Below are 13,591 nucleotides of genomic sequence, written 5' to 3'. Positions count from 1 at the left end.
CTGCAGGTAAGGGGATGAATGAATGATCAAATGATCTCATTCATTCATTCACCTATCAAATGGTGCTTTATATATTATATCCATTCATTCTCCCTACAATCCTTTCATAGATAAGAAAACTGAGACCTGTGTTGAAGTAGATAGAGCTAGAAATAGGTAAAAGCGGGTTTTGAAATCAGCTATTTCTGCCCCTGCAATCATGGCCTTTCCACCCTCGACCCGTTAACTTTCTGATGATCCATCAGAGTTACCAGTGAAATTGCACGTGGCCTGCACGTAGGGAGTGTTGAGCCTGTGGTCCACCTTTAGAAACCCCTCCATCCATGGCTGAGCCCGCCTTATCCCAGCCTGCCTGTCCTTGGCCCTTGGATCTCTGATGGCTGGGTCCACAGCACGTGGAGAGCACAGTCAGAGGGAGGGCCTTCCTGCTGCTTTCAACCCCTTAATTCGCCAGTGCCCCCTCTCCTCTCCTTCGTCAACTCCAGGGTGTGGTGATCAACTGCAGAGCCCGCAGCAACACACCCTGACGGGCCCAACCTGGGTTCAAACTCAAACACCTACCGGTGCCAGCTGGGCAGTGAGTGAGATGCCCCGGAAGCTCAATGGTGAGCAGAGACAGTGCTGTGCCCAGAGCTCCCCTACCCTGCCTCAAGGAGCCCCACCACCGGTCTAGGCGACAGTTGTCAGGACAGGATAAGGGCCCAGTGCCGCCATACCTTCTCAGTTTTTCAGGAGAAGTGGGAAATTTTGATTTTTGGGGTAAAATCTCTAGATTAAAAAAAAAATTGGCAATTGAAAGTGTCTTTAAATATTATGTCTGCCAAATAAAACAGACTTGTAGACTATATCTTAGTTTACAACATCTGGTTTTTGGCCAATGTGGTTTTCCTAGATGACTCTATAGACCTCAAATCTCCAAAGCTTATGGAGATCTGGGAGCCACCATCTGTGTTTCTAAAGTGGGAAGGAGAGAAGAGAGGTTGGAGGGAGGGCACCATGTGCTGGGCACTTCACCTGTAGCATCTCTTGTAACCCTCAGAACACAAGGTAGCATGAAGACATCCTGTGGGGGAATCGCAGCCCAGAGGGGCTGAGGGATACAACAGGGTCACAGAGAAACAAGGGGAGACCCCAGGCCTCTGGAACCCCACAGCTTTGCGCTACTACAATAAGCCATGTCTAGTGATGCTATAAATACTCTCAAGCTCAGGGCAACTTATGGAATTAGACTTTTTCCAAGTGATAGTTCCTGTTTCTGGAATAATGCTGAACTACATTAGCCGGTAGAAATAGCCGCAGTGCTAGCAGAGTGAGTCCTGACTTCGAGTCAGAGCCGGACGGAGCCGGCTCAACTGCACTCTGCAGGTCCTGGCGACATAAAGGTGTGCGTGAGGATATGGGCCCAAGAATTTCGTCACTGTGCTGTGTATGACAGAAAAGAGCTGGAAACACCTACGTGTTCAACAAGATTGGATTGGCTATATAAATTACGGCATATTCTGGAAAGAGAATTTTATAGTTTCATTAAAATGATGTCGAAAGAAAGAAAAAGATGTCGAAATATATCTGTTGACATGGAATTCTTGTCAAGCAAAGAATACATTATGAGCAATATGATCCCATTTTTGCAAAAAATATGCATGCATAGAATTCAATTTATATATAAATAGAAAAGAGTCTGGGAATATGCATGGATTATTGGAATTTATTTCATTTTTTGTTTTGCTTGTCTGTATTTTATAAGTATTTTTTGTTTTGGTAATTAATATGTGTTATTTCTGCAATGAGTAAAAATAACAGTATGTGTGTTTTTTTAAAACTTTGAAGAAAAAAATATGAGATTCTGAGAAATATTGGCAAGGGAGTTCTTTGCTCCAGGCTAATGTCCCAAAAAATCCTTCATTACATGCTCACATAGCTGCCTTTCAAATGCCTACAAGAAAGCGCCATCATACATCATAGCATTTTTTCCCTTTGAAACCGGGCTGCCAAGGACCTGACTACATGCCTTATACATCCAGGATGTGGGCTTCACGTGCCAGCCTCGCACCGAATGCAAGTGTGATGCCCCAGTTTGAGCCATAAGGCGGCTTCAGGAAAGTTTGAGCTGTGGATATCGCAAAACAACATGGCAGGTCAGAGAACTCCCAGTGGGCCTGGGGTCTGATGACAGGGAATGAAAGGAGCTGAATCTGGGGAGAAGGATAGGAACCGGAACACAGAGGGCCTGAGTACCAAGAAGATGAGTTTAAACTCTAGCCTGAAGACAATAGGGAGCCATCGATGGGTATTGAGCGGGAGAGTGACACAGCAGGACTGGGTTTCAGAAAACAAAAATCTTACCTTATGTACATCTCTTCCCGATTGTTATCTTTGTAGAAATTCTAGGCGGGAAGGAAAACAGCGGTGAGTGTTTTTCTTTGCAGAGCGGCAGGGGTGGAGGGTGCAGTGACGGAGATGAGAAGGAAGATTGCTGTTTACTATCTGGGCGCCCTGAGATGGGCGCAAGAAATTGGCTTTCCTGAATGCATCAAACAGCCTCATTAGGAGATTCTGCCTTGGGAGTCACTCCCCTGATCCTTAGGCTATGGAGGGCCGGAGGGAGTACCAGCCATCACGTATCAGGGGCTGCAGGGGAGCTACTGGCTGCGCTGAGAGGTGGGCTGCCGAGGCCTAGGCCACCTACGCAGACAGAGTCCACTATGAGGGCAGCCAGGCTTGATCTTCATAGGTGCAGACCCTGCACCCTGGTGGGGCTGAGTTGGAATTAGAGTAAGAGCAATAATCAGAGTAATGGTCATAGAAACCATAATAGATCCCAGTGATCATAAATCCTGACCGTGCAGGACTATAAGGGGTTATAATGAGATTCCACAGCCAAAGACATTTAAACCTGGAAATACCTATTTGAGCTCAGGGGCCATTCAGACCAGTGGTCATCTGGCCTCCACCCAGAGATCCTGTCCCATGCATTTTAAAAGAAGTCCTTACAGATGTTGAGCCAGAAGGTCATGGTGGGATCTGTGGGCCACACCTGGAGAAAGCCGACTGACTCCAATGCAGCCGGAGAGGGGCAGGGGATGTGTTCCAGGCAGAGTCAGTGGGTGGCAGAGCCGTACAAGACCTCAGCTCTCCTGACACCCCTCCCACCACCCCGTCCTCCGCCCTGATCCCACGCTGACACCCAAAACTAGCAGGGTCTCCTAGCTTCTAGAGCGGCCTGCCCAAAGCTTTCTCCCAGGAGAGTCTGAAGGTCAATTTCTTCTACCAACTTCTGTGTCTTCATAGAGACAAACTGCTAAACTCCAGGAAAACCCCGCTTCATGCTCTGTATGTAAACTGGGCCTGGTGGAGTGATTAGCATTGAATTCCTTTCTGCTATAATCAGGACTTTGAAACTCCCCTTAGCATTTAGGGAAATCAATTGGCAATATCGAGGCTGTTAAAAAGGGGAATGGAGGCCACACCACAGGACTTTGGGGACAGGGCTTGAGCAGTGTTTCTAGACACTGGGAATGGCAGGGGCTCATTGTGATGGATGCCACGTGGTCTTTGGTCACCGTTACTCATTGTAACCACTTAGGGTGGGCAGGCATGGTGGGTGTGAGGCACTGTGGCTGCCACGATCTGTCTCATGACCACATCACAGGACATGGGAAGAGAGACATTTGGGAGTTGCCCAGGGCAGGTCCTGTGTACAGAGGTTAAGAGCCCGGCTATGGGATTAGCTGCCCTGATTAGCCTGTGCCCCATAGTCATTTCCTAGAAATTCTAGTTATTAGTATTACTTCATTCTGCAAGAGAGGAAATCTCCCACACAGTGAGCATTTAACCACAGGCCAGGACTGCACAGCCTATGAAATGGGTACTATTCTCTTCTCCACGGAACAGCTAAGCACACTACCATCAGAAAGCCTCCAGGGCTGTCTATTCTACTAATTATCTGAGGGAGCACGAGAACCCGTGGGCTGTGTGTCTCCAAAGCTCACTCCTTAACCACTTCCTGCTGCCTCCTTCCTTCCATGGGATGTGTTGGGTGCTAAAGGCAATACTCATTCCCATTTCAGATATAAGGAAACTGAGGCACAGAAAGGTGACGTGATTGCCTTAGACACAGAGCCAGCAGATGGCAGAGCAGGAGTTCAATCCCACATCTGTCTGATTCCCAAAGCCCTAAGTGCTGCCTTCGGATCAAGAACAGTAGTGAACCCCAAAGCCAGGCCTGTCCCCAGACTCTGGTCTGCCTCGGGCCGTGGGGATCACCGCCCGCCCTGCCTACCAGCAGGTTCACGGTGCAGCTCATGCGGTTGTCTTTGCTCTCGTCCGTCATCACGCCCCGGTAGTCCAGCAGTTTCTCCAGGAGGCCTTTGACCAGGTTCACGAAGTTCGCCACGGACTTGGCAATGGTCGGGTGCTCGGCGGCACACTCCATCAGGCTGTGGGCAGACGGGAGGGCAGTGAGCTGGGCCGGGAGGAAGGTGTGCTGGGGTGAGGGGTGCGGTGGGGTGGGATGGAGCACAAGCCAAATAATCTAGTGAATTCAAGTTCCCCGGGTTCATTGGCTCATTTTGTGCATTTTTTCGACCACTTATTCATTATACACTTATTTGCACGTATGTAGCAGTTCAGTGGATCACAGTTCAATGAATCCTCACAATCCAAACTCATGGCATTTGAGGGTCAAATGTGATTTTTTCCCCCCACCATCAAAATGGGAAAAAATAAAAATACATTTCCAGTGTGGGCAATGTTTCAGGAATGGTCACCTTCATACACCCACATTTGGAGTAAATCAGTACAACTTTTTTTGGGGGTAGCAATTTTCACAATATCAAAATCGCAAATGTGCATATCCTTTGACCCAATAATTCTATTTCGGGGAATCTATTCTACAGAAATTTTCTCAGAAGTATGCAAGGGTATATTTATAATACTGATAAGTTATGTCTAATAGTGAAATAGTTGGAACTATTTAAAATTTCCATCAATTGGCAGATGGTTAAGTAAATTGAAGCATATTCACAAACTGTAATTCCATTAAGCCATTAAAAAGTATGAGAGATCAATATGTTTTAACACAAAGAGCTCTACAAAATATATAGTTGCGAAAAGTAAGACTCCAAACAATATTTGTTGGTTATTTAACCTACTCACTTAGAGCCTACCATGTCCCAGGCATTCTAACCTTCTCACAAATTTTAACTCATTTAACCTCCCATCACAGTCTTATGAGATGGGATGTTTGCAAATCGGGAAACTAAGTCACAGAGAGGTCAGCTAAGCTGTCCAAGGTCATACAGGCGATAAATGCCAACAGTCTGGCTTTAGCATCTGCACACTCAACCAGCAAGCACTGTGTGTGAGCGGAAATGCGTATCTGTGTTGTGTGTCTGTGTGTTTATAAATCTGCCGGATATGGGCGGGAAGGATCAGAGTGGTTGCTTTTGATGAGGGGTCTAGGGAGGGAAATAGAGGAAGACAATGCTCACTGTTCAATTTAAATGTGCATCTATTATTTGAAAATGTAATATTTGTTATAATACTAATATTCTACATTTTAAAAACAAAATACCCCGCAAAAGATCATAGCATTTCTTAAGCACCTGTTGCTTGCTAGGCACTATGCTAGGCATTGCTTGGGGCAGGGATGGAAGAAAGATATAAAATAAAAAAAAGAAATATAAAAAGAATCATATCTGCCCTCAGTCAGCCACAGGCTAGGTAGGAAGAGATGGATGGATTAAAATTTTGATTAATGACTACTTATTTGTTAATCACTTATCCTGTAGCAATCACTTTTTCTTACGAAACCATCACGAAAATGCTGATAAGTAAAAAATATTCCCCTTGTTTTACAACTGAGGAAACCAAGGCTCAGAAAGGTTCAATGGCCTTCCCAATATCACTCAGGTAGTGCATGGCGACCTTGGGAACCAAGACAATCGCTGTTCAATATTTCCCCGGGGAGAAACATTGTGGCGTGTTCTCAGCCATCCCGTGTAGCCATGGACAAGCATTGCCCAGGGCATTTGTTTCTGCCTACTCTCCTGAGGAAGTTTAAGTCTCAAGAGCTCCTAGGAGGGGACAGGTGAGAAAGACAAGGATTTAGGGGGCGGGGGGTGGGGGTGGGGAGAGTCATTTCCTCCCAGAAGCCAAACCAGGTTGCAAGGAGGCGACGTTGCAAACTGTGGCTGTGATCAGACAAATCCATCATCTCAGTAGGAGAAGCACCTGTCTCCCGGCTCTCAAAGGGAGATGCAAATTGCCCTTTGATTTAGGCCTGTCAGGCCCCGTCACAGCTGTGCCTGCCTCCTTCTGGGACGGCCATACCGAGCCCTGCTTCCCACCCTAAACACCACGCAATCCGGTGTCGAGGGTGTGATTTCTCACAGCCTCGGAGCAGGAAGCCTCTCAGAGCCCGAGCACAGCCAGACCAGCGGTCCTCTGCCCGGGCCACGGGGTGGTCACCGGGGGCCTTTTACGAAGCTCAGCGCCCACCCCGGGGGAGTGACATCGCATCTTCAGGGGTGGAAGCCAGGCAGCAGCATTTCGCTGCTTAAGTTCGCCGGGTGACTCTGATGTGCAGCCGACATGAAGAACCACTGGCTGAGGCCCCTGCTTTGCAAACTTCAGTATGAGTGGGAACACCTGGCACTGTGCTGATCGATTCTGACTCCACAGATCTGGCTGGGGCTCGCGAGCCTGCGTTTCTAACAGGCCCCCAGGTGAGGCTGATGCTGCTGCTACTCTGAGAAGCAAAGGTTCAGGAGAACAAAGCCTTGGCTTTCTCCGTTTCTCTATTCTTTGGGCCAGAGGTAAGAAAGCTGCTCATGTAGCCTGGGGATGTGAGATGAATGGGCAGACTGGCTTGAAATCATCCATCCATTCACCATCCGCCCATCCACCATGCATCCATCCACTACATGTGTACTGTTCTAGAAACTCTGTAGTCACTGACCCCTGGGATATCTAGCAAAGGGAGCAGACACAGAAATAAAAATGTACCATAATATATAATGGCACTACCATGTACTGAGTACTTCCTGTGTTTCAGAGGCTGTGCTAAGCCCGTTGTATTGATTCCCTTGTTTAATACTCACAAAATCTCCTTGGGTAGGCATTATGGAAGCCCTGAATTTACAGACGAGGCCCCTGGGGCTGGGCTCGGATCCTGGCCCTGCCAAGGTCACTCAGCTGTTCCTCCCCTTTGAGGCCCACAGGGGAGAATAAGTGACAGTGAGAAAGCTGTGGAAATCTCCAGGCGGCACAGGCAATTCCTCACTCCGCGGAAGGAGGGTGGTGGTGCCTATGCCTGCCTTGGGGGGGGGGGGGGGGGGGGGAGGCTGCACTTCGAATTGGTTGTCATTCCGCATGGAGGGCCCTCAGAAGCAGGAACCCGGCCCATGCCCTACACCTGCACTGACCGAGCCGACTGTCACTGCTCCTTTCAAGACTATGGGGGCAACTAGTTGGGTGGGCCCCAGGCCCCAGAACACACATATTTTCTGTCCCCTTTGGCCTTCCCGGCCTCCCTTCTTCTAGAAATATTCCCAAGCAGATGGAATACAGGAGAGCAGAGAACATCTTACTTCTCCCTTTAACGTGGGACTGTCACTTTAAGACAGATGTGCACGGGCTGGGGGAAGTGAGGATGACTAGCCTGGAGGAGAAAGACTGGTGGGTGGGCTCGTGGCTTCAGATGACCCCATCACTATCCACCTGGAGATGACTAATAATGATAGCTAATATTTCTGGACTATCTATGAGCTAAGCATTTTCCATGACTTTTCCTGGTTATCTCAACAAAAACTGTTACGATCACTCTGGACAGCGATTTTATCCCCACCGTGCAGGTAAGGACACGGAGGCTGAGAGAGTTCAAAGGAAGAATCGGGGACCGGGCCGCTGGATGTTCCCTGGGGTCCTGGCTCCTCGGGTTGGGCTTGATTGGTTTTGTAAAAATCATTCACACCTCTGTCTTAGGAGAAAAATAATGAGCTGCTTCTCATTTCCTCGGCCTCTGAGGGTTCCTTTTATAAATATTCACTCAGGAAGGATTTGAAAATCCCGCTGATCATCTGAAGACTGCCACAGGGCCCCATCCGCTCATAAAAATGGAAACTGCCAGCAGTATACGTGCTTTCACTTCTGGTCAATATTTAGATTTTCCTCTTTAGAACTTTAAGGAAAACATTGACTCAGGCAAAATGTCAAACACCCCCCCATCCCCTCCCGAGAATCAGCCTCAATACCCACCGAGGAGCAGGTGGTAGGCTACTCCTCGGACAGAGCGGCTTTTGTGCTCTAGGTGTTTAGCGACAGGAGGGGGTGGGGCCCCCTGGGATGCTGCTTTCTGGGGCTCCATTCTGCCTGCTTGGTGGGGCCAGAAGGGTCCTTGTGAGGGCTAAAGCAAGGCCTTCGGTTTGCTTCTGTCGTTCAAGTTAAAATACTCCAAGAAGATTGGAGGAAGCACCCAAAATTAGAGTTATACCAGATAATCATACAAATCAAAGAATCTACCATTAGGAGGACATTGGGGATGCCTGAGCCACATTCCTGAACCAGGGGAGGGGTCTTGGGGGTGGGAGGTAGGAAGGCAGCAACTACCCTGACAGAAACTGAGAGTGCATTTATTGAGCTTTCTGCTGCTGTGTGCCAGGTGCTTTAGAGGGATTCTGTCTCTAAGATGAGCACAGGAGGCTGATTCTCCCCATTGCACAGGTGGGCAAAACACGCCAAAGGTGTTGCAGGAGGGGCCCATTGCCCTGCAGCTGCCAAGGGGTGGAACCAGGGATAAAACCCAGAGTCTTTCTCCAAAGATACCCAAATGGGCAGTAAGCACATGAAAAGATGCCCCATGGCCTCAGCCATCGAGGAAATGCAAATCAACACCTCACCCCTGCGAGGACTGCTGTAGTCAGCCAGACGCACATTAACAAGCGTTGAGGAGGTTGCGGAGAAATGGGACCCTCGTGCACTGCTGGTGGGAAAGTGAGTGGTGCAGCCACTGGGGAACAGAGCCTGATGGTTCCTCAAAAGGTTACATGTCGATTCCCACACGACCCAGCACATCCACTCCTAGGTGTCCTCCCCAGAGACCCGCAAACACATGTCTACACAAAACCTCTGCATGAATGCTCGTAGTGGCATCACTCCTAAGAGCCAAGAAGTGGAAATGAATGAATGCCCATCGACACGTGAATGAATAAACAAAATGGGGTGTAGCCAAACAGTGGAATATTATTTGGCAAAAAAAGAAAAAAAAAAGAGAGAAAAGAAGTGAATTACTGACACATGCTATAGCACAGATGAACCTTGAAAACATGCTATGTGAAAGAAGCCAGTCAAAAGAATCACATATTGCATAACTAAACTTATAGGAAATGGCCAGAATAGACAGATCTATAGAGGCAGAAAGTAGGCATATGGGAGGGAGATGATGGCTAAGAGGTAAGTGGTAAGGGTTTCTTTCAGGAGGTAACAAAAAGGTTCTAAAATTGATTGTGGTCAAGGTTGCACAGCTCTGTGAATATATTAAAAGCCATTGAATTGTACACTTTAGGTGACTTGTATGGTATTATCAGCTGTTAAAACAAAACAATCACTGGTCTCCAAGTCCAGTGCTCCTGGGTGCTGTGTGCTGTCTACGCTGGGTCAGGCAGAGCCAGGCTGGGGTCCCAGCTTGTCCACTCACTAACTTGTCCTCATTTCCTTGGACAAGAGACTTCCTGAGCCTCAGGGCCCACTCTGTGAAGTAGGGACCAAAGAGCAAACTCCACTAAACGAGCCAATGCAGGCAGGGCACGGAGCATGGCATCCGAGCACTGCATGTGTGCGGACATGATGCTCGTGATCAATATCTGTCATCGATTGAAAAAGAAGACAGGAAAACACAGCGAGAATCATTCCGCAGCTAAGATCATCAAAGTAAATGGTGATCCCTCTTCCCAACAGCAAAGTCTCTTTCTATCGCTCCCATTCGATCCCCATCAAAGCAATAGCCACTGCAGAGAGGGGTGTGAGGTTTCTCCCCACACGGGAGTTCCCTCCGTGCCCCGGAGCCTCCAGGCTGGCCTCCGGGGGAGGACAGCGCCCTGCCGCCCTGGGCACGGAACTCACATGGACTCCAGCAGCTGCATGTACTGCTCGTCCCCTCGGCCGCCTTCCACCTCGTGGTCCAGCTTGAGGATGATTTCGTTTTCAAACTGAAGAAGGCAGAGAGGAAAACCAACAGTCACAACATTAGGAGGGTGGATGTTGAAATCAGTTCATTATTTTAACCAGAACGTTAGGGAGGACCCATCACCTCCCGGGTTTAGTGCTGGGACTGGGAATGCAGAATGAAAAAGGATATCTATCATGTGTGCCTTTTAGGGGTTCCCAGAGAGTGAAGAGAGAAGGTAGATGGTAAGGGGTGTGGCACAGAGAGGGCATGAGAGAGAGAGAGAGAAAGGGAAAGGGAGAGAGAGAACAGAGTCAGGGCCGGGCCCTCCTGATGAGAGATGTCAACTGTGCTGAGCCGAGGGACTAAGAGTGGGCTCTGAGGTCAGGCTGTCTGGCTTTGTCTCCTCCCTTCCCTCCACCACTGGAGGAAAACGAGTCGGTCTTTCTAATCCTCAGTCACAGTTTGTACCAGGCCTCAGCAAACCTTCTCTACACGGCGCCAGAGAGGAAATGTTCTCGGCTTTGCTGGTTGGTCAGCCCCAGCCATTGACCTCCGCCTTAAATGGTCTGTAGCAGATAGGGATGGCTGGATTCCATAAACCGAGGTTTAGAAAGAGGCGGCAGGACAGATCTGCCCTGCGGGGCCACAGAGTGTCATCCCCTATAAATACAGTTGGGCACTACCCCCGGGGGCGAGGGGGCAGGGGAGCCGGCATGTGCAAAGCCTCAGGAGGGCAGGGCCGGGTGTGCACCGGACGCCTCTGTCCTCTGGCGATGAGGGCTGGGGTGATGGTTACGCCTGCTGAGTGGTCCTGGAAAGCAGCCTTGGGGAGAGAAGCAGCATGTGCTCCTGTCTGAGTTGCTCAGTGGTGGGTGCTGGCGCGATTCCTGGGGAGATGAACTCTCCTTTGGAGCAGAGATGCAGATGGGGTAAGTAAGCACTTGACGCAGGGTCACAAAAGCGCCTGCCAGGAGGGAAATTACAGGGTGTCGGGGTGTGCGGAGCCGGGTGCCGAGCCGTCTGGATTTCAGAGCCCAGTTCTGGGGTTTGTTCTGGATCCAGCCGTCTCGGGGAGGGGGGGGGGGGTAGGCTTGCCTCTGCCCTCTCCTGGGCCACTTCCTCTGAATCAAACAGCCATGCCAGGGGCTGCTCATCTCCCAGCTGGGCAACCACCCAGCGCAGCCGCTGCTGTCCACCGGGAAGTGCCCCATTAGTCAGCCTGATTGTCCTGTCTCTTTTGATAAGAGAGGAATGAAGAGAAGCAATTGGGGAACATGCTTAGAATGAGCACACGCCCGGAACGAGGAGCCCACGGCTGACCCCGTTCATGGAAAACAGGGGGGTGCACGTCACGGGGCTGTCACGGTAAGGGAGGCCTTTAGGGCAGGAAGATCACATTGCGGGCCAGCCTCTGAGGACACGAGGTCTCCGAGCGCCTGTCCGGGCCTAACCCCGAAAGGCCTGGAGCTCGCCCCTCTTCAGGACCATCGCGCACCTGGAACGTTGCTTTCGCACACCTGTCCCAGGCCCCCTGCTGAGCCAGCTGGTGCCCACACCTTTGAGGGAACGTGTGAAGGGCACAGGACAGGAGGAAAGGCTGGAGAGTTTGATCGAGCAAGGAGGGCCCTGAATGCAGGCTGAGGGTTAGAGAACCAGTGAGCCAGGGAGGGGTCAGATGCCTGAGGGATGTTAGGAAAAACTGAAATTTGGAATCTGCTGTCCTTTAAGTACCCATTTTAAGAAAAATTATCTGGGGGCAAGACATGGTATAGAATGAGGCAGAAATTCTGGGGAGGACGGGAGGAGCCCAGCTGGGGGTAAATGCAGGAGAGAAGGTGGGGCAGGGAGGACCGGAGGCGAGACCTCCTTGGAGGCGGGACCACCAAGGCAGCCTTGAGAGGCCTGAGGGCCGGCCTTCCTACACTGGGTGAACCTCCTGTGGAAGTGGGTGCTTTCCCCACTGTCAGAAACTTCTAGAGTGGCTGGGCCCAGAACACGGTCCTCGTCCTTCAACTTTGGCAGGATTGTCACTGAAAATACTGGCCCAGTGACTCTGGCCTTACACAGCTGCTCACTCCCTGCTTGCTGGGGAAGACCCCCCGCATCCCCCCCTCCGTTCTCATGGCGTGGCCACAGGTGCCCCCTGAGCGACAGGCTTCTGACCCCATTTGCCGTTGCCTTTGGTGCATGGCGGAGGGCGACACCTGGCAGGGTCTCTCTTTCTAGAATCCAGACAATACAGATCTCCCGAGTCGTCCTGGAAGAGGAAGTGCCAGACAGAGGCAGGCAGGTGTGAGACGGGCAGGGGGAGGGGGACCTCTGGGTACACCTCGGGGAACACTTAGGCAGGGAAGCAGGATTCTCACACGATTGAGAAAGGGACCCAGCGGATGCACAGCAAGAAAGCACATTTTAATCTTGGCCTCGGGCAGGGGAGCGTGATAAAATACAGACCAAATCCGATCTGCCAGCTCATTCCGGGCGCGGAGCGCTGTCCCCATCCCGCCTCCCATCAGGCCTGGGATGGAGCCCGGCAGATGGAAGGAGGGAGCATTATGAGGAAATGCGCGGGGGATTAGGGATGCTGGCTGGGTTTCTAGCCTCGTTTTTTACCTTTTTGAAATCCCCACTCTTTTGATATTCACACAGCATCATGTCGAAGAAGATGGGGATGGTGGCTTTCCGGAGCTCGGCCTCGGGGATGAGTGTCATCTCTAATATAGGGCCGACCATGCCCGGGATGAAGCAGACCTTGTTCTGGCCTGGAAGAGAAGAGGGGCAGGACACGTCAAACAGGCCTCATGATGGGCGATCTCTTTCAGACCCCGCCTGTGGGAACGATAAAGCGAAGGCGCACACTAAAAACAATACTTTACGCTTGTAGCGTTGTTTCCCCGGAGCCAGGCACCGTTCTGAGCACTTTACATACATTAACTCCTGCAGGAGACGCATGCATCACCCCCACGAGCTCGTTATTACGGGCGATAACAGCTGGGTGTAAAGCATGCCACTGTTTACAAGGGTTTTCACCTGTGTTGATCTCCTTTGCAAACAGGGCCCGGACGGAGCATGTTAGCGACGGTAAATCACAGGGGTATAGAAATTGGGCCTGTCTGCAACAAGCTGTGTTTCTGAGATTTGGAAAACACGCTTTTATCAAGTGTTTCATGAAACAAGAAAAGGAAAAACTGATGCTAAGAGCTGGCTGTCATAGTGCAGTCGGTGGAAGAGTCTGGGTTAAAATGTCACTTTAGGGCCAGATGAACCACGGCTTCTCATTTCTGGGCACTCCTGAGCCCATCCCCCGCCCTTGGTATCCTAGCCACGCTGACCTATTGCGGTACCACAAACTCACCTCGCTTCCTCCACTGCCAGGCCTGTGCACACCCTGCTCCTTGGTTGATAATATTTTTCCTGCTGCACCCC

The 13,591-nt window shown here is 50.4% G+C and overlaps 1 protein-coding gene across 1 annotated transcript in view; it reads right to left on the bottom strand.

The window, feature by feature from the left end:
* The window catches only part of DOCK2 (dedicator of cytokinesis 2), a 373,603-nt gene that overhangs the window by 36,541 nt on the left and 323,471 nt on the right, over nucleotides 1-13,591 (bottom strand). Inside the window, exons 33-36 of the mRNA XM_008147631.3 lie at nucleotides 12,779-12,927; nucleotides 10,120-10,205; nucleotides 4,280-4,436; nucleotides 2,344-2,384 (exon numbers count right to left, since the gene is read on the bottom strand). Coding sequence (XP_008145853.1) covers nucleotides 2,344-2,384; nucleotides 4,280-4,436; nucleotides 10,120-10,205; nucleotides 12,779-12,927 — 433 coding nt within the window. The remainder of the gene's footprint in view (nucleotides 1-2,343; nucleotides 2,385-4,279; nucleotides 4,437-10,119; nucleotides 10,206-12,778; nucleotides 12,928-13,591) is intronic.

This window comes from Eptesicus fuscus, chromosome 6, assembly GCF_027574615.1.
Source record: "Eptesicus fuscus isolate TK198812 chromosome 6, DD_ASM_mEF_20220401, whole genome shotgun sequence".
NCBI lineage: Eukaryota > Metazoa > Chordata > Mammalia > Chiroptera > Vespertilionidae > Eptesicus > Eptesicus fuscus.
This window is presented reverse-complemented; position numbering and strand designations above follow the sequence as displayed.